This window comes from Hipposideros armiger, unplaced genomic scaffold (genome assembly GCF_001890085.2).
Source record: "Hipposideros armiger isolate ML-2016 unplaced genomic scaffold, ASM189008v1 scaffold_682, whole genome shotgun sequence".
In the NCBI taxonomy this organism is placed as follows: Eukaryota; Metazoa; Chordata; class Mammalia; order Chiroptera; family Hipposideridae; genus Hipposideros; species Hipposideros armiger.
The window spans coordinates 497084-518443 of NW_017732032.1; the positions used below are offsets into that span (position 1 = coordinate 497084).

The 21360-nt window shown below is 42.8% G+C and overlaps 2 protein-coding genes across 3 annotated transcripts in view; one reads left to right on the forward strand and one right to left on the reverse strand.

The window, feature by feature from the left end:
- The window catches only part of ACOT9 (acyl-CoA thioesterase 9), a 56964-nt gene extending 56393 nt beyond the window's left edge, over positions 1 to 571 (reverse strand). Inside the window, exon 1 of the mRNA XM_019626521.1 lies at positions 377 to 571. The gene's annotated coding sequence lies outside the window, so the exon portion shown is untranslated. The remainder of the gene's footprint in view (positions 1 to 376) is intronic.
- Positions 572 to 10880: 10309 nt separating this feature from the next.
- Positions 10881 to 14323, forward strand: SAT1 (spermidine/spermine N1-acetyltransferase 1). 2 transcript variants are annotated; one of them, XR_002122137.1, is made up of 7 exons: positions 10881 to 11135; positions 11399 to 11450; positions 11547 to 11630; positions 11987 to 12098; positions 13022 to 13123; positions 13633 to 13673; positions 13804 to 14323. XR_002122137.1 is itself a non-coding variant. In XM_019626522.1 (6 exons), exons 1-6 carry the CDS (start codon positions 11070 to 11072, stop codon positions 13972 to 13974), a joined length of 516 nt encoding a protein of 171 aa, XP_019482067.1. In that variant the 5' UTR covers positions 10887 to 11069; the 3' UTR covers positions 13975 to 14323. The 2 variants fall into 2 exon arrangements, 1 of the variants encoding a protein (XP_019482067.1); XM_019626522.1 differs by lacking the exon at positions 11987 to 12098 and having other exon boundaries at positions 10887 to 11135.
- The last annotated feature ends 7037 nt before the right edge of the window (positions 14324 to 21360 follow it).

Here is a 21360-nt window from a genome sequence, read left to right on the forward strand (position 1 = left end):
CTACAAAGGGCGTTATGACAGCATTTAATATTCACGACCCTAGGAGGAGGAAACTATTAACTCCACTTTACAGATAAGCACACTGAGATTGAAGAACTTTGTCCAAAGTCACACAGCTGGTAACCGGCAGTGCTACGATTTGCCTGGCCTCAAAAATCCCTGCTTTTGCTGTCACACAAGTGCACTCAGCTCCACCTTCCAAAAACTAATTACTGAGTCAACTGCCCTTTGGCTTCATGCCAACACACTGGCATTCTCTAAGTCATTTGCTTGGATGGGGAAACCTGTCAGATGATGAGTGTGTATGTTATTTCTTGCGGGTAGAACATAAATGAAGAGCTGGAGACCATTTTCAATGTACTTGGATAGCACTCACCTCAGAAAGAATGATGGTATTGTGATGTCCCCGAGTCAATGACTAGACATCCAGAGAGGAATCCTCCATGAGCAGAAACTCCTATGGCCTCTGGAATTCTCCTGTGAGGGGGCCTGGATGGGGGCAGCTCCCTGCAGCCTCTTAGGATGGCAGGGATCCCCTAGAACAGGGGTCGGCAAACTGCGGCTCGCGAGCCACATGCGTGCGGCTTTTTGGGTATGTACACGTGGCTCTGAAGTAAAATTGAAAATGAAAATAAAACTATCATAGTTTTATTTATAAAATATTTAAAGGATATTATTCACATAATAGTGGCTTCATTTGTTTTAAATAATTTTTAAATTGTTGTGAGGGACAGGATTGGTTCTTCGTCTCAAAAGTTTGCTGACCCCTGCCCTAGAAAGTTGATTGTTTACTTGTCTCAGGCAGAGTCCCATCCTTGGGATGGGGTCAGGGGTGCAAGGCAGAAAAAGAAAGCTTAGGAAGAGTAAGAAATTGGGGAGACTGGAACAGCCAAGAGCAAGCATTCTTTGTTATAATCAAAACAAGGCATGTGCTAGAAAAACTTAATTTGTGAGAAGGGGACCAAATGTGTTGAATGTTTACAGGTTTCTTTCCTAAGCTCCAGCCTTAGAACAGTACTGGATGCAATGATGTTTAAAATTTTCCACTTTTGCCAGAAGATCTATGAGGGCTATAATTACACACTGGTGTAATAAGAGATCTCCCACCTAAGAGTCAGGAGACCTCAGCTGTATTTCTAATTCTAGCTGTGTGACCTTGGACAAGTACTTTACCCTCTTTGGGCTTCAGTTTTCTTAGCTATTATATGAGGGATTTGGACTAGAGAATCACTAACATTCTATGCTTCTAAGATGACAGAGATCTCAACAATAGAGACTGGAGGGCTTTGAAGAAAAAAAAAACTTATCCTTCCAGGCCAGCTTTATTTAAATGGCTGACTTCATGCCCAGTTTTCCCCGCAGCTCTGGAATAGAAATGTATAATTAACCCTCTTTTTTTTGTTTTGTTTTGTTTTTTTTTAGCTGAGCCATCCTGCCACCTGTTGGCAGCTCAGTGGCAGCTCAGCTTGGGTGGAACTCGAACCACTGTTGCTCAGAGCTCGCACTATTGAGCGAGCTCTTAACCAACTGAGCCACTCAGCCGGCCCTAACCCTCTTTTTTATTGTAGTATAACAACAAATATCTTTTCAATTTAAAAGAATCTAGATGACACAACAGGGCATATGTAAGAAAATAAGTAGTAATACATGGTAATTAAGACTAAATGAAATCACATCTGTAAAATGCCAAAATATAAATACAAAAAGCAAGGCATGCCACACATAGCAGGCACTAAGAAATGCTGGCTACCTATCTCCCTTACTCCTCTCCTGTAATCTTTCAAGGAGGCCTTAAAATGTATTCCAGTTCTCTCAGTCCTGTGGTCCTGAGTCCCCTTTTGATCTTGCACCCTTCTCCCACCCCCATCATGGGCCCAAAAGAAATGACTCACCCCATATCCTCCACCTCCAGGATGAGCTCTCAGGTAATAACCTCTATTGTCTCTGGAAGAATATTCCCAACATCCGCTCCCTCCAGGGCCAGAACTGTTCCATGTTCCTCAGGTCAAACGGAGGCTGCTGGGGAGGCTGCTGGAGGCTGCAGTTCACTGCCCTGCATTTCCTTCTTTGAAGTATCCTCTATTTTCCTGGATTCACTGTTAACATTTAATTGCCAGTTTCTGAATGGTACAAAGAATGAGAAGCTGGATTCTGAACTTTAAAAAATATTGTGTGTGCCCAGGGGACACAGGGAAAAGAGGGGGTGTCTTACACTTGGTGCCCTAGCAGGCAATTACTTCCTATGATCTTCTTATTGAGAAACCTCCATATTCAGGTTCAAAGGGCTGATATTTCAGGAGGCCTGAGGATGGCGGATTGCACTTTGAAGATTTCCTACACATTTATGAGAAGGTAAGCCTTGTTCAATGAGCTCAGTCTTCCCTTTGGACATGACTTCAGAAGGGGACAGAGGGAGGGCTGCCTGGAGGAGGTAGGTCACACTGAATGGGTGACAAACTGTATTTGCCCCTCAGTTCTGACTGTTCCTGTCCTTTTTCTCCAGGAAGCTGGGTCCCCTTCAAACATAATGAGAACCTCAAGAGCCTGTGATGTTGAACTGGAAGTCCCAGGAGGGACTATGCCATATTTATGTCAGCATTCCACAAGCACAATGCTTGGCAGGAAACAGACCTTAATAAGTGTTTGTTACAGGTTGAACAAGAAGCAGGTTTTTACTGCCCTTTAAATGCAGACAGACTCCAAGGAGGCCCCCACAATCCTGCCTCCTGATGTTTACGCCTTTGTGGGATCCTCTCCACTTGACTGTGGGCGGGACCTGTGTGTGACTTTATTTAACCAACAGAATATGCTGAAGGTTACAGGGTGTCACTCCCATGATTATCTTACCTGATGTAAAACTTTCTCTTGCCAGGCAACAAAAGGAAAAACTAGACAAATGGGACTCCATCAAATGTAAAACCTTTTGCATATCAAAGGAAACAATCAACAGAGTGAAAAGGCAACCTACGGAATGAGAGAAATATTTGTAAATCACATGTCTGATAAGAGATTAATATCCAGAATATAGAAAGAACTCCTACAAGTCAACAAAAACAATAACATAAGCTGATTTTAAAATGGGCAAAGGACTTGAATACACATTTCTCCAAAGAAGACATACAGATAGCCAATAGTGTTCTACATCGCTCATCATCAGAGAAATGCAAATCCAAACCATAATGAGATACCACCTCATACATATTAGGATGACCATTATCCAAATACAAAACAAACAAACAAAAACAGAAAATAAAAAGTTCTGGTGCAGATGTGGAGAAAAGGGAACCCTCGTGTTGGTAGGAATGTAAATTGGTGCAGCCACCATGGAAAACAGTATGGAGTTTCCTCAAAAAATTAAAAATAGAACTACCTTATGATCAGCAATCCCACTTCAAGTATTTATCCAAAAGAACTGAAAACAGGATCTTGAAGAGATATTTGCAGACCTATGTCCATTACACCATTATTCATAATAGCTGAAAGGTAGAAGCAACCTAAATGTCCATCAATGGATCAATGGATCAAGAAATGTGGTACAGCAGCCGAAATAGCTCAGTTGGGAGAGCGTTAGACTGAAGAAATGTGGTACAGCGGGCTGGCTGAGTGGCTCAGTTGGTTAAGAGTGCGAGCTCTGAGCAACAAGGTCGCCGGTTCGATTCCCACATGGGCCAGTGAGCTGTGCCCGAGCTGAGCTGTCGCTGAGCTGCCAACAGGTGGCAGGATGGCTCAGCTGGTGAGAGCACATGCTCCTAACAAGGTTGCTGATTCGACTCCCGCATGGGATGGTGGGTATGCCCACCCGCAACTAAGATTTAACGCAGCACCTTGAGCTGAGCTGCCCTGAGCTGCCGACAGGTGGCCGGATGGCGACTGGACTTGGAGCTGAGCTAACTGTGCCCTCCACAACTAAGATTGAAGGACAACAACTTGGCTGTTCCCCTTCCCCAATTCCCCAATAAAAACTCTTTAAAAAATAATAATAAATGTGGCACACACACACACACACACACACACACAGGAATAGTATTTAGCCTGGAAGAGGGAAATGTATGTCACAGGCTATAGCATGGATAAATATTAAGTACACTATGCTAAGTAAAATAAGCCAGTCACAAAAAGACACTTGATTCCACTTATATGAGGTATCTAAAGTACAAAGTCAAGCACATAGAGACAGAAAGCAGAATGGTGGTTACTAGGGCCTGGGGAAGGGGGGAATGGGGAGTTATTAAATGTATATATAGAGGGTGCCAAAAAATGTATACACATTTTAACAAAGGAAAAAACTGTGTTCAAATTTTAATGCTCAATATATACCGATAACAAAAGATGAATACAAGTCACGTTTGACTTCTGCAATGATAAGAAGTGCTCAAAGTGGTCACCATCAGCATCCAGACGCTTCTGATTACAGCGAACTACTGCTTGAGCAATGTTGACCAAAGTGGCCACTTGAATATATTTTTGTGGCACCCCCAGTATATATAGTTTCAGTTCTGCAAGATGAAAAAGCTCTGGAGATCTGTTACACAATAATACGCATATAGTTAATGTAACACTACTGTACTGTATGCTTAAAAATGGTTAAGACGGTAAATTTCATGTTATGTGGGGGTTTTTTCACAATAAAAAAGACTGTCTTCCTAGCAGACTCCATGCTGGCTTGATGAAGTAAACAGCCACATTGCGTAAGCGCAAGTAACAAGGAACTGCAGGCAGCTTCTTAGAAACGACAAGTGGCCTTAACCAACAGCCAAGGCAATGCAATGTGCTCAAGGAACTCAGTCAAGGAAATGAATTTGCCAATGCCAACAACTTGAGCTTGCAAGTGGATTCTTCCTTGGTCACGCTTCCACTTGAGAACACAGCCTGGCTGAGGACCCAGCTAAGCCATGCCTGGACTGCTGACCTACAGAAACTACAATCATAAATGTGTGGAAATTAAGCCACTAAATTTTGTAATTTATGTGGCAATGGATAATTAATACAAAAGGGATGGTGTAAGACAACTTGCTGTCAAATAACTGCCTTGCTATTTTGGAACCTTGAAGTAAAAAGTGTTCATGGTGAAGAGCAACAAAACCAATCTTAAGTCATAAACATTCATAGCCTTGGAATATTCCATGTCTTTGCCTAAAAGCCACTCAGCCTCTCTACATACGGTCTCCAGGAGGCAATCGCTGCAGATTCAGTACAACTGCCAGTGTGCTGGCCTCCTTACATAGAGCATTCAACAAGAAGAAAAGACACATGATCACATGTCTTGAACTCCAGCCAAAGGGGTCCCTGTGGTCTCTGCACCATGACGTTTTCTGATCCTCAGTAAGAGCCCCAAAGGAGTGAAACTGTAACAGCCTAGGATAGATTTAGGCTAGCATGGCAAATAGGTTTCATCTTATACATAGATAGGGGCGGCTTGGGACAACTGTCACAACAGGGGACTGTCTCTGCCCCAGTCTATTGATCTGTATCACTTTTTCACTCTGGAAATGAGCGTCACTGGGCACATCCACTGGGGGAATTCAACTATGATCACCCCTATTTCTGCATGCTCCCAAACAGCATTTACCACCCCCAACTTCCATCTCTGGCCACAGAGCTTCTGATCCACACTTCTTTCTGTGGTGAGTGGAATGAAGACTTTCTGACCATTTGGCTCCCTTGTTGCTTACAAGTGTGTGCAGTGGTGGTGGTTGGGAGGGTGCAGGCCATGCCAGCTGTGCCCGAAACTCAAATGTGGTAGTTTTCCCTGGCAGGTCAAAGTCATTGTCCCAGACCTCCATATTGCCTCAGATGGGCCAGCAAAAAGGGAAAGACTTTCTTGGTGCCAGTGAGCAAAGACTCTGATTGGCATGGCTTGGCCACAATATCGACCAAGTGGGCGGCATGCTGTGATTGGCAGCCCCCGACCAAGGAGAATGCTCTGTTGGCTGTAGGGGAAAGTGATTTTTTAAAAATGAGGAACTGCTGTTCTGGGAAACAAATAGCTGTCCCTTGCGAGCCTTGATGTTTTCTCTCACTCAGTATGTATATTTAAGACTGTACCACAAGGTTCTGGTTCCCGTCATTCCCGTTTTGCCTAAGCAAGAGTTGGGTACCATCACTTGCAAATGCGAGTCCTGATTAATACCTTACATATTACTGACCAGCCTCTTTTAATTGCAGTCTAATGTAATACTTTACATTTACAAAGAAGTCTTATACTTTTGATGGTCCACCCCTAAAGAGGAAACATCTTTCCATGTCCTGAAGTATAATTTCTCAAAAGAAAAAAAATCCTGTTTTCTTAGGGCTGGATGGTTTTATGGACCAATCTCACACACTGTCACCCATATGTAATAAAAGCACCCTGTGAGAAAGATCCAACTTCTAGATTATCCCACATATTACAACCTGCGGAACACAGATGTTATAAAAATGTAGACAATTCAAGCTACAATGAGCACATCTGAAGTCATTCTAATCTACACCTGAATTTGGAGTATTTCTCTAGCTGCAGATCAACAAAATTACATCTCCGCTCACCTAGTAATTTCACTTGTGGGAATCTACCTTAGGAAACAATCGGAAACCTGGGCAAAAATGTGGGTGGAAATATGTTCACCAACGCATTATTTATCGTTGGAAAAAAACCAAAATCTTCAACAATAGAATAATACAATAAATTGCACACAACGGAACTCTAAGGAGCCATTACATCTTTTTTAAAGTTAAATATATTTAGTGACATGGGAAAATACACAATAGTGTTAAAAGTAATGATGCTAACAATTAGTGTAGGCACTGTACTGAGCACTTTATATGTATCACCTCATTTAATCCTCACAACTAACCATATGAAGGACTTTGTTATTATTTACTCATTACAGATGAAGAAATGATGACAACAAGGTTAAGTAAATTCACCCCTCACACGCTATTCTGCAGGATACAAATTATGGATATATGATACCAATTTGTTACTACACTTACACACAGAGATGATTTTTAAAATATTTTAAAACAGAAAAAAGAAGAAAAAATAAAATATTTTGAAACAGGTACACCAAAGCAGAAGACCAGACAGAATGGACACTACAACCAATCAGAATAGAAGCCAAGTGTAAACAACCAAGATGGGCATCAGGTGTCAGTTAGCCTTTGCTGTGTAAGAGACCACCCCTAAATTTAGTGGCTTGTAATAACCATTTGGGGGGGGCTCATGATTCTGTGGGATGATAATGTGGGCTGGGGTCAGCTCGGTGGTTCTTTTGCTGGTCTTGTCTAGGATCACTTGTATGGCTGCAATCACCTGACAGGTCAACTGAGACTGGATGGTCTAAAATGGCCTCTGGCAGTTGGTGACAGCTGTCGGCTGGACACGTCACTTCAGGAGCTCTTTCATCCTTAAGAAGGCCCTGCACGTATTTGTCTTCTGCACTTCTCTAATTCTCTTCATCAGTATGCATTACTTGAATAAATCAAAAAATAAATATGACAACTTTCATAATAGTTTAATAGGCATGTTGGGCACCTTTACTTTGGCACAGAAATCAACAGAATTCCTTCTTCCCCAGCTCTACCACTGCCTAGCTTTGGCAATTTTGTAACCCCGCTGAGCTTCTGGTTTTCTCAGTTCTAAAGATGGAGTGAACATTGCCCATTTCATAACAGTTTTAGGGATGAAATGAGACAATGAATGTAAAACATCCAGGGCAGTGCCTTAGCATTTCCCTTCCTCCTACTCTTCCCCTATTCAGACCTCCTCAATTATTGGAATTCTTTATTAAATTCTGTTGTAGAAAACTACACATAAATCTCTAAAACGTGAACTGTGTACCCTGAGGGCTGCTTTGAAAACTTAGTCCTCCTTTATAACCCCCAAGCACAAGACTCAATAAATACTTGCTGATTTGTTGACTCATTAACCAAGTTTTCCAAATGCTAAGCAGTTCATCCCTTTTTTATGCAGTTTTAAATATATATATATTCTAGTATCAAGAGGGGATAATTTTGGTCATCCATTGTATCTATTCATGACAATGGCAAAGCCTAACGCTTCACTGCCACGAAGAAAATTCAAATGTCTTAGGGTTCCAAGCTTCTACATGTGCACAAAAAGGGTCACAATGAGCTTTTTTAGCCGTCTGTTTTTCAGAACAGGCTCTTCTTGTCATAAGGGCAAAGTAAAGCATAAGAGCATAAAACTTAAACTAGAAAAACAGAATAAAGAGAAAAAATATATCATGCATTTTAATGAAATAACCATTACTCTAAAACACTAAGCAACCCAAATTGAAAATGGCCTTGTTTTTGCTTCAACTAGGCAGCTATCATTAGAGCTTAGTCATGGAGGTTTAATGTATGGTTATCAGTAAATTTGTAACAAGCTCTCCTAAATCCTCCTGCATTAGACCAAAGCAGTGGAGGGAAGAGCCTATGATTGCTCATCCATGTCATGGTGTCAGGAAAGACACCAACCACCTGCAGTAGCTTAGGCAATTGAGAATCAATGCTTTTTTTAAAAAGATTTTATTGGGGAATTGGGGGAGAGGAACAGTGTTGGGGAATCGGGGAAGGGAAACAGACAAGTTGCTGTCCTTTTGTTCTTCAGTCTAGTTGTGGAGGACGTCGCTTCATTGGCCCATGTTGGTATTATCATTGCGCTCTTCCCGGGTGAGGCAGTCACGCGCCGGCCATTGGACGGCGGCTCACGGTGGCTCACAGCAGCTCATGAAAGCTCACACCCGCTGCCAGCCAGCCCCACTGCAGCCTACGCTGTCACCGGCAACTCACAGCAGCCCAGCTCCAGGTCGAGCTATTGTTCACCATCTTAGCTGTAGAGGGCAGCATCACTGGCCCTCATGTGGGATCCAAACCGGGGCCCTGCTGCTCCGAGCTGGCGTTCCAAGCCAACTCCTAACTAATGTGCCACTTGGCCGGCCCTCAATGCTATTTTTAAAGATCTTTGTGAAAGACAATCCATAAACTCCCACCATGACTCACTATGCATGACATCCCAGGGGGTGAGAAGAGTAACAGAAAACCTACTTTTGCTTTCTTCCTAGCAAAGGTAGAGAATCACTTGTTGAATATTTGGGGGTGGGGGTCATTTGGTGATAGTTCAACCTCATTCTACAGACTGAGAACACTGCAGGCCCCTTTTATGCTTTCTCTTTGATTCACCTGGGAACCCGGGGTGGGGGAGGGGCAGCCAAAGCAGACCCCTCCGGAGGATCTGTCTGGGAAGGTAGGTTGTAAAAGGAACACTCTATCTGTAAGAGGCTTGAATAATTGTGCCAGTGGATACAATCCAGGAATAGCTATATTCTAATCCAACTATTCTCAAACATTTTGCGCTCAGGACATTTAAAAAGTATTGAAGAATCCAAAAACACTTAAGCTTCGAAAATTCTAGAAAACAATACACAAGCACACATTCCTTTAGTCGCCAGAGCAACGATGTCATCGTGCAGCCTGTAAATTTATAATTACTTCAAAATAAAAATCTTCTAAATGGAAACAAAGAAGCACAGAAGATGGAGCAAGTAGGGATTACAACAACCTTTAACAGCAATGGAAGTCAGAAGATAGTAAGATATCATCAATATGCTGAAAGAAAATAACTTCCAACCTCAAATTATACAAGCAGTGAAATAAATCAAGAATTTTGAGATCAATTAAAGACCTACCAGGGGTGCCAAACAAATGTACACACATGACTTGTATTCATCTTTTGTTATCGGTATATATTGAGTATTAAAATTTGAATACAGTTTTTTTCCTTTCTTAAAATGTGTATACATTTTTTTGGCACCCTCTATAATTTAGCGTAAAAAAGGTGACGGGATTAAGAAATACAATTTGGTAGTTATGAACTTGTCACAGGGATGTAAAGTACAGCACAGAGAATATAGCCAATAATACTGTAATAACCATACATAGTGCCAGGTGGGTAATTAGTCTAATTGGGGGAATCACTGCATAAATTATATAAATGTCTAACCACATGCTGTACACTTGAAACTCATATAAAATACTATTGAATGTCAACTGTAACTGAAAAGAATACATTTTTAAAAACTTTTAAAAAGACATTTAGACAAGCAAAACAGAAAATTTTACAAAAGCAGACTTTCACTAAAAGAAATTATGAAGAGTGTACCTCAAGCAGGAGTCAAGTTTCCACAAGTAAGGTCACAGATTTAGGTAAGACTGAGGAGGAAAAAATATATATAAAGGAAAACATTCTGTTAACTCTAAAAATTACAAGTACTGCATAACAGAAAAAAATAATTGAGAAATCCAAGTAGTAGCTTATCTAAAGAAAGTCTAGAAAACACAAAAACTATACAAATACCCATTCCTTTAGTCATCTGAGCGATGACCTCATCACTCACCAGGTCTCCTCTGGAAAATTCTTTCCAGCGAGATTGAAAAAATCAAATGACGTCTTACTATCGTTGCGAAACTAGTAAGTTTTGACACACACTCCTTAAAAGGATCTTGGAACCCAAAGGGTTGCCCCAAACCACACTTTTAGAACCACTGCTCTAATCCCCAACGCCAGGTCTCCTGAGATTCCTCCCCCGACGGGACAAGGAGGAAACAGCAAGGTCGGGGGCCAAAAAGGGAATCCATCTTCCTTTTGCAAAGGTGACAGCGGACGCCTAGGCTACGAGGTCAAGCTTCCTGGAAGGCTCCCCGAGAAGCCGCTAGAGGGCGCCGCTACAAAACCGGCGCTCACCTCGCCGCCCCCGCCCGGGCCTGTCGGGTTCACACGGGAGCCGGAATGGAGGGCGGCGCCCGGAACAGGGGGGGATGGTCGCGGCCCCATTGGACGAGATGCCACCGCCTCACGGCCTGGGGGCGGGGCTTCGTGCTAAAAAGCCGAGCTCCCCAGCGGCTGGAGCACGCAGTTCTAATTGCTGTCTGCTGAGGTGTTTCTGCTGTTCACCGAGGTTCCCCGGGTCATGGTGCCAGCCTGACTGAGAAGAGGACGCTCCCGGGAGACGAATGAAGAACCACCTTCTCCTGCTGTTCAAATACAGGGGCCTGGTCCGCAAAGGGAAGAAAAGCAAAAGACGAAAATGGCTAAATTCGTGATCCGCCCGGCTACCGCTGCCGACTGCAGTGACATCCTGCGGCTGATCAAGGTACCGGGAAGCCCAGGCTTCTCCCGGGGCGAGGTGGGGGGTGGGAGGCGGCTCCGTTTCCGGCCGAGTCTGCGTCGCCGCAGGTTTCCCTTCTTTCCGCTCGCCTTCCCCCGCCCCGGGCGCGGCGGCCGCGCAGCTCAGGGCGGGACTCCGGGAACAAATCACCACGTCACCCCCCCACACCCCCACTCCCTCTGGGCTGGCCGGGTCGGGGCCTCACTTAGTTGTGCTTTTCTCCCTTTCTCCTATGTGCGTCGCCCCAGGAACTGGCTAAATATGAATACATGGAAGAACAAGTAATATTAACTGAAAAAGGTAACGCAGCAGTGGTGGGGCGGGGGACGAGCGTCGGGTGCCCGTCACCTTCACCGAGGCCAACACTGTGCCCCTCCCTGCTGCCCTTTCTTGCAGATCTGCTAGAGGATGGTTTCGGAGAGCACCCTTTCTACCACTGCCTGGTGGCCGAAGTGCCCAAAGAGCACCACACTCCAGAAGGTAACCACCCTCCCGTTCCAGAGGCCAGAGACCTAGTGTTGTGTAAACGTAGTGTCTGCCGTGTAGAACCACTGACAACAAAGGCCAAGTTTACTTACCGAGAAGTTGGCCAGAAATAATAGCCAGCCAGTATTCAAACTGAGGAAAAAAAATAGATGTGCTGCACTTAATAATAGGGCGGGTTAAAAGAGCTGTGTAAAGTGTAAGTATCGGAGTGCGGTGGAGACCGGAGGAGTTAGGTGTAATGTCGTTTGTTGTAATTCAGTTTCATAAATGGTTCTTGTTTGACCCTAACGTAACCTTTTTTGTAATTGTGTTAAATCACATTTTTTTCTTTAATTTGTCCCAATCTTCAGGTTACAGTCTCTAGCTTCGCCATGTACATGGCCCTTCCGTGTACATGGATGGGCGGGGAGGTAACTAAAACATCCTTTACACAATAAAGTAGATGATCATGATAAAAATGAGGTAAGGTCCTATTATCACACACTTAAAACACGGTAGATCAGAAACTGTAATACTCGCTTCCTGTGTTTGCCAAGGACTATAAAATGGCAAGAAAGTTTAATTTGAAACCTTTGCCTCCATTTGGAATTCTAGACACCCAATAAAAGGGAGTCTGCTTTTTTTTTTTATTTTGCTGGTCCCTGTTGACTGGTCAGAAGACAGAGCTAAAAGGGGAAGTTTGTTTGGCCGGGTGCTTCAGGGTTTTTTTCTGATGTCTGTTCCCCAAGCTAGAAGAAATGAGCAGAAAACATAAGACATGAGGTATTTTTTAGAAGTATGTGGATGTTACATAATACCTGTTTCGGGATACCTCTGCTGCTTCTGGCTTAAAAACTGGGGAGAGCAAATTCAAAATGTTTTAATTGGAAGGCAAGTTCTGAAATTAAACATTGCACTTTTGGCCTACTGTCCTGGCCTTAAGGAAGCAGAGTTTCTAAACGACAAATATTTACTATTCTGAACTGCCGTGTATAAACCTTATTCCCAAGTCAACATACCAGTATATCAAATAGGATGTGAATAATGTGTGTGTTTAGTTTAAGACCATAGCAGTTTTGCTCTGGCAAGTAATGAAAGCATTCTCGCTTCCTAAGTGTGAGATGCAGAGGACTGCAGAGTGGTCAGTCCACAGTTTTAGCCTGGTTTCGGCCAGCTCTATAATGTATGCTTTTTGCAAATACATACTTTGAGAATAGTGAGAGATAGTCCATCAGTGGCCTGGACTGCACTAGCCTAAAAGTCAGGAGACAGTTCAGTTCATGGCTACTTATTTCTATAATACGTGCATGTATATTTTTTTAAAACCTGTGATAGGCTTCTGATTTTGCAGCTACAACTTGAATGGATTGTTTTTCTCCATAGCTCACATGATATTCTTATTACAGGACACAGCATCGTTGGTTTCGCCATGTACTATTTTACCTATGACCCATGGATTGGCAAACTTTTGTATCTTGAGGATTTCTTCGTGATGAGTGATTATAGAGGTATGGTTGAGTTCAGCAGGGTGGCTCTAAAGAGAAATCAGGGCTTGCAGTCCTTGAAATGACTTTTTTTTTATTGGGGAATTGGGGGAAGAGGAACAGACAAGTTGCTGTCCTTTTGTTCTTCAGTCTAGTTGTGGAGGACGTTGCTTCACTGGCCCAAGTTGGCACCACCATTGCGCTCTTCCCGGGCGAGGCAGATCAGTCGCCGGCTTCTGGACGGCCGCTCACTGTGGCTGCTGGCCGCTCACGCTGGCTGCTGGCTACACACAATAGCCCATGGCAACCCACTGCAGCAGGGGCTGCAGCCTACGCCGTCGCCGGCGACTCATGGCAGCCCAGCTCCAGGTTGAGCTGTTGTTCAGCATCTTAGCTGTAGAGGGCAGTGTCACTGGCCCTCATATGTGGGATCCGAACCGCGGCCCTCTGGTGTTCCAAGCCAGCTCTTAACCAATGTGCCACTCGGCCAGCCCTGAAATGACTTTTAAAATGCTATTTCTCTTTTCTTTTAGGCTTTGGGATTGGATCAGAAATTCTGAAGAATCTAAGCCAGGTACATCTTAGTTTGGGGTTTCTGAATTTGTTAGGGTTACTGGATTATTTTAATGACAGTCAGAGCTGGGTCTTGGAAAGCAGGTGAAATGTCACTGAGTTTGCATTTTACTCTCCCCTGTGTATAACAGGTTGCCATGAAATGCCGCTGCAGCAGCATGCACTTCTTGGTAGCAGAGTGGAATGAACCATCTATCAACTTCTACAAAAGAAGAGGTGCTTCTGATCTGTCCAGCGAGGAGGGATGGAGACTCTTCAAGATTGACAAGGAGTACTTGCTAAAAATGGCAGCAGAGGAGTAAAGAGTGCTGGAGTACACAATGACAGCTTGCATTCTGTTTTAGAAAACATTCTCAACTTATCTTGCTTTCTATCCTGTTTGTAGTGAAATAGTAGAATGAGCACCCATTCCAAAGCTTTATTACCAGTGGCGTTGTTGCATGTTTGAAATGTGGTCTCTTTAAGATGGCAATGCAGTTTGGAGTCAGATTTCTCCTTGAACATCTTTTGATAAACAACAGGGTGGCGTGATCTTAATGTATATGAAAAAAAACTTCATTCTTGTGAGTCATTTAAATGTGTACAATGTACACACTGGTACTTAGAGTTTCTGTTTTGATTCTTTTTTTAATAAACTACCCTTTGATTTCATCGTTTGGTATAAGCATTTTTTTTTATTTTAAACATTTTATTTCAATGAAACTTGTACAATTGCAAACATTTCTTAGGAGTCATGGACAATACTGAGGACACCTAATAATGTCAGCAAATACATGATTTTGACTGAAAATCAAAATTCACTGTGTAAACAAAACCATTATTTAAAAGCATGGAAGTATATTTCACATTCAAGTTGTTACAATAAGAACACGTAAGCATTTTTCACTAATCCTTTATTTCTTAAGACATTTTTCTTGCTATTGAATGCAAAATAAAAATGGCCAAGAAACATAAGGTAAAACTTGTAATTGTTTAAACAAATCTGGAAAGAAGCCAGTTGAATTCCAAGGTTTTATATGCAGGAATACATAAAAGATGACTTTACATTGATGACATTGTACACATCACCTGCAGAATTTTCAAGAGCTTAGAAACCGAGGCCCACAAGAAATAAGCCCATTTGTTACACAAGTAAAAGAGGCAGAGGTGGGATTCTGAAACATTGGAAATTCCTGGGGAAAAAACATGCACAACAATCTCACCCTACATAAAAGACTATTCAGAAGGGAAAGGGGATCATTTTGCTCATTCGCCAGGAGCAGAAATCCCCCATTTTTAATAGGAAATTTGCAAACAGGCTGGAGTTGGACACAGGTACCAACCAGGGAAACGAGCATCCTATTTGGAGGGCACATATGTTGGACTGTATTAACGCAATGGGCTTCAAAGAGGAGTGCTTAAAAACGCCAGTGGGGGAAAGCAAGTTTTTTCCAGGACTGAAAAACAAGGGGCATGAGGAAGAGACAGTTTTAGATACGTGAACTTTCATGACTCATTACGTGATCTAAATTCCTAAACCTACCAATTACCATGATAATGAAAACGGTAGTTGATAAGAACCACTGTACTGATTTCCAAGATTAATGTTTTATAAAAGAAGCCATCCTTTCTGTTTTCCAGGAAATAACTGGGCTCCTCCGCTGGGAATGTGCGCTGCATCCCCTGGTCTGAGTGTCTGTTACGGCTTCTTAAATTAGAAGGCAGCCATATAAACAAGTGTGATCCTGTATTGTATTTAAAACAGGAGAGCTTTAGAATTTATGGGTGGCTCAGACAGCAGGCAAAGAAAACAGGCTTACAGAGTCCATTCTCAACCAAGGTCCTGCTAGGATGGCAAGTAGCCAACCATGGGGGAGAGACCTTGGCCAACAAGAGGGGTTAACAACACAAGGAGATTTTTGGGGAAAGAAGACATTTTGAAAATTGTGTTCTGGAAAGTGGGCCTCTCTGAGGAAAACAACTACATGCTGACTGATTAAATATGTGAATAAATTAGATTAACCAAGCGAGTTACAATATAACTCTTTGTTTTCTCATTCTGCTTAGAGCTTAGCCCTAAAGGCCCAGTGTTGTCACCACGCAAGTTTTCGTGTCCATTTTAAAGAAATCCCTTAAGTTTAAAATTTAGAAGCTGAAACAGCAACGCCTCAGCTCTCTGAATGTTCGTCTCCAGCACAGACACCTCTATAAAAACAACTATAAAACACATCCGTAAAGCTTGACATCAACAATGTAAGAAAGCATGTTCTAGGGAAATTATATGAAAGGAAATAATAAACCTGGAAATGGGGGACAGAGGGGAAGCCATGTAAGCAACACCTCTGTCAAGATAACTTTAAAATTACTATTTTACTAAAATATGCCTGACATATTCATTTAGGAAGAATAGTATGTAAGGACTAAGGACTTGCCAATTATAATGTGGATGAAAAAGGGGCCACATACTAAACCTGACAAGCTCAGGGGAGGCCAGCATGGCAGGCCCTACAAACTCAGAGACCAAAATTAACCACATAGGATGGTCTGAACATAAAAATTCCTAAAAGCGGGTCATGGCGGGTAGTCACATCCTTGGCCTGTGGCTTCCTTGACGAAGGTCAATCTTTACCTTAAGTGAGCCTGTCTTTTGTCTTTGCATCTAAGATAACATACCCTTGGAATGTCAGAGTAATCCCTTTTTCCAGGCCTCTCAGGGCACAACCACCAACACCAGAGCACAGACCACAGAACCCCTCATTGTCATCTCGTTCCCTGAATGCCATCTCTCTGTGCTGTAAATGTTAATTAACTATCCTGTACCCACCAATGTAAAAGAAGTATGTCCCACAGATTCCCCTGCTTTGCTTTCTCCCTCCCCCTTAATCTATCACCAATGGATTTTTTTAAATTTTTGTATTACAATAGTTTCAGGTGTACAAAACAATGTAATAGTTAGACATTTCACCCCTCACAAAGTGATAACCCTCCTCTCCCAATCTACTACCCCTCTGACATCGTATATATCTATTACAATTCCATTGACTCTATTCCCTATACTATACTCCATATCCCATGACGATATATATTAAGTTATAGTTGATATACAATATTATTCAGCTTCAGCTTCAGGTGTACACTGCAGTGGTCAAGCCTCTACACCGTCCATGAAGTGGTCTCCCTAACAAGACATGTGACCATCTGACACCCTACAAAATCTTTACAACACTATTGATTATATTCCCCAAACTGTCTTTCCTATCCCTGTGGCAATATTGTAGTTACCAATTTATGCTGTCTAATCCCTTCCCCTTTGCCCTCATCCACACCCCCTTCCCATCACGTAACCCTCCTCACATCTCCTCCTTTGATTCTAATGTATAAAATAAACTGCAAAACTGCCATTCTCTGGAAGATTTTCTTAATCTGTTGAGATTTTGCTTCCCAGCAATTGTCGTCAGTTTGGCTCAAACTCATTAAAGTTCTCTACAGGTTTGTACGTTACTTACATCGACATTTACTTGGCGTAGTTGGGCAGCATTCCAAAGAAGCCCACCCAGGAACATCCTGTAGACCTGGATTCAGTACTCGGCACCAGCAGGGGCCCATTGTGCCCACCAGCTCCCTGTTTCACATTGGGTGAACTTGGGTGAGATTTTCTTGGAATTCAGGACCTCCCTGTTTTAAGGTAGGAGGCCCTGACTTTTTGAGCTGCTTTTACAAATCTTTGAGGTGGCATTAAAGGTTAAGGGTTGAGATAACCCAGGCTAAGAACAAGAGTTGAGATAACTCAGGGACGGAGAAAACAAAAATGGCGGCTGGTTTTTAATTTTGGGTTTTGAATTGGAATTGCTTACTTTGAGTCTGAACAAAACCTTTCACTGGATAATTGAGAGTCTGAACGTGTTCAGCTCCAAACACAAGGGGCATTTATTTACTCCCTCCAGCTCAAATTTCGGGTACTTAAGTGATTAAGAATCTTTGTGGAGGTGTTTGAAGGTACTCCTCTAAACGTGCAGTGGCCCCATAGGGAATTCCAGTACAACTGTAATTAAATAATTGACTCATCTGGGGATGTCCACATAAAGGCTGCTTAGCTAGCGCTCTGAGTCCTCATGGTTGTACTAGACAGCCAGGGAGAGAAAATGAGGCACATAAGAAGGTTGAAGCAACTTGGGAGGTGACAGCCCCTTGGAGCTCAACTCATACACAGCACACTTCAACCCACTATACAATATCACTGGAAAATTGTTCAGACTCTGCAGATCTCAAAAGAAAACAAAAATTAACATGGGAAATCGAGCCTCCAAGGCCAACAAACTCCCAGACTCTAGCCCAATTAATACTCCTGCAGATGTACAGCTCCTAGGGAGCCTTTACTTACAAGAACTTACAAAAATAGGAAGATTTAACTATAGAAGTGATATCAACTTAAGATGGCCAAAATGGAGCTCTTTTGACATCTAAGCTTTTTGTGTGCACAGTTTGAAAAAGCCGGCTCTAAAATCAAATTGAATGAATGGGAAGAATACCTCAAATGCCAAATAGAAGCCTCTGAAATGGAGCCCAGAGAGATATTCTTCTCTCCAGGAAGTTAGTAAGAAAATTTTAGAGACCGTTTCTGAACTAAAAAAGGTTTCTGAAGCTGCTCAATACCGACACCCCACTTTTCCTTCTTCTCCAACTGTCCCACAGTACCCTTTACTTCATTGTCTACAGTTACTTTCCTTTCCTCCTCCTCCTCCTTTGCTCTCTCTTTTACACCTCTACTGATCCCTACTGACCTAGCAGACACTCAATAGAAAACCAGACCAGGATAGACTAGGGGTAAAAAAAAAACAAACCAGAAATTCTGGCAGCTCCCTTTAGAGAAAAGCTGGTCTCAGGCAGAGAGAACCAGCAACTGTATACAAACAGACCTAAAGAATCTACTAAAGAGGGCCGGCCGAGTGGCGCATTGGTTAAGAGTTGGCTTGGGAGCACAAGCTCTGAGCAGCAGGGCCCCGGTTCGGATCCCACCTGAGGGCCAGTGACGCTGTGCCCTCTACAGCTAACATGGTGAACAATAGCTCAACCTGGAGCTGGGCTGCCGTGAGTCGCCAGCGACTGTGTAGGCTGCAGTGAGCTGCCGTGAGTGGCCGGTGACCGATCTGCCTCCCCTGGGAAGAGCACAATGATAACACCAACATGGGCCAGTGAAGTGACGTCCTCCACAACTAGACTGAAGAACAAAAGGATGGCCCTTCCCTGATTCCCCAACGCTGTTCCCCTCTCCCAACTCCCCAATATTTAAAAAAAAAAAGAATCTACTAAAGTTTTCCCCAACCCTTTCCAGGACCCTGATGAGTTCTCAAAGGAATTTGAATCAACCGTTAGAACATATGATCCTGGCTATTATGACGTATTCCAAACAACCTACTGGTTTCTGAGAACAAAGCAACAGAATTACTAAATAAGGTTTGCGGGGAAACTCCTGTAGGGGAGTCTGCTTTTATTGTAAAAAGTCAAGTCATCTTAAGCATTGTAGAAAACTGAAATGGAATTTAGAAAAAAAAAAAAAAGAAGCAGAAGCAAGTATAATGCTGCTCCAAGGACCATGAGAAGGCACTTCCCCTTCTTACTAATACTTTAGGAGAAATTGTAATTACCATAAAAGAGGAAACTACTAAGGCCCTTATGGATACTGCGGCTACTTTATTTGTTCTTAACACTACCCGACTAAGTTGTCCTCTCCCTCGGAGTAAAGCTTCTGTACAAATGGTAGGGACATCTAATCAACCGATATCTGTTTTTAAAGCAGAACCTTTTCCCTTCCAGCCATGAAATGTTATGGGGCAACATATATTTTTACTAGTCAAATCTGCCCCAACTCACCTGATAAGATGAGACTTTCTTTTTTAAGATTTTATTGGGGAATCAGGGAACGGGAACAAAAAAGTTGCCATCCTTTTGTTCTTCGGTCTAGTTGTGGAGGACATCACTTCACTGGCCCATGTTGGTGTTATCATTATACTCTTCCCGGGTGAGGCAGATTGGTCGCCGGCCACTGGATGGCCACTCACGGTGGCTCATGGCAGCTCACATTGACTGCCAGCCACTCACAGTAGTTCACGCCAGCCCACTGCAGCAGGGGCTGCAGCCTACGCCATTGCCACCGACTCACGGCAGCCCAGCTCCAGGTCAAGCTGTTGTTCACCATGTTAGCTGTAGAGGGCACAGCGTCACTGGCCCTCATGTTGAATCCGAACCGGGGCCCTGCTGCTCAGAGCTGGCGTCCCAAGACAACTCTTAACCAATGCGCCACTCGGCTGGCCCAAGATGAGACTTTCTTGAAACCAATGACATCCACATATCCTTCTCCCAGAAGGGTGAAATGTATTTAGAACTAAATGAATCAGATACTGAACCAATTGGGAAAATGATGATTTTAAAAGACCCTTGGGCCGGCCGAGAGGCTCAGTTGGTTAAGAGCTCGCTCAAGAGTTTGAGCTCTGAGCAACAGCGGTTCAAGTCCCTGCCCGAGCTGAGCAGCCGCTGAGCTGCCAACAGGTGGCAGGATGGCTCAGCTAAAAAAAAAAAAAAGGACCCTACATGAGAGAATAGTCTCGAGACTGACTGAACATTTGTTACAGACATTCCAATGCAACTTTGGGCCTTTTCCAGTACAGATATTGGCAACATGAAGTCAGCCGCTCCTATTAAAACAACTATTGACAATACTTTACCTCTACCTAATATTTGCCAATATTGTTTAAGGCCTGATGCACTAGCTGGAATTAGCCTATTATACAAGATTAGTTTTAAAAGGGGGAGCTTATAATTCCATGTACAAACCCCTATAATTCTCTTATCCTTCCAGTAAAGAAACCCAATGGGAAAGGATGGAGATTTGCACAGGATCTCAGAGCTATAAAGATATCCTGTGCTTCCAAATCCACATACCCTATTATCAGCTACTCCTGTATATACTGCCAAGATTTTTCAGTGATAGATTTATGTAATGCCTTTTTCAGCATTCCTGTAAAAAAGGGGGAAAAAAGACGAAATACCTCTTTGCTTTTCCACCTGGGAAGATCATGAGTTTACTTGCACAGTAATACCCCAGGGATATACAGAGAGTCCCTTATTTGAGTGTCCCCTATTTCTCTCAGATACTAATAACTGATTTGGATGATATTGAATTTCCCAGAAATTCCACTCTAATCCAATATGTGGATGATTTACTCATGCTCTAGGATATATTAGACTCCCAAGAGGACACAATTTACCTATTACATTAGCTAGCCATAAAGGGACACAGGGTCTCAAAGGATAAGCTTCAATTCTATTTACCCCAAGTAAAATACCATAGTTGTCAAATATCTAAAGATAGGTTACTAATTAACCTTGGAAGAATCAGAGGAATAATATCCTTTCCTCTTCTAAAAACAAACGAACAAACACAGCTTCAAGTATTCCTGGGTCTGACTGGATACTGTCACAACTGGGTTCCAAATTTTTCATTAATGGCCCAGCCTCTATATGTCTTATTAAAATCAGATCAACTTGATCCAATGTAATGAAACCTCAAAAGGAAGCAAGCTGAAGATGCTCTAGAGGAAGTATTATCTAAAGCTCTCACCCTGAGACACCTAAATTATGAACTTTCTTCCTTTTATTTAATATTTTTATTGGGGAGTTGGGGGGATGGGAACAGCGCTGGGGAATTGGGG

Bases quoted from the DNA above. Each gene is read 5' to 3' on its own strand.
- SAT1 (XM_019626522.1), top strand. From the start codon at position 11,070: ATGGCTAAATTCGTGATCCGCCCGGCTACCGCTGCCGACTGCAGTGAC. The intron at 11,631-13,021 runs GTAACCACCCTC...TTCTTATTACAG, and splicing joins AGAGCACCACACTCCAGAAG to GACACAGCATCGTTGGTTTC. The intron at 13,674-13,803 runs GTACATCTTAGT...TGTGTATAACAG, and splicing joins TTCTGAAGAATCTAAGCCAG to GTTGCCATGAAATGCCGCTG.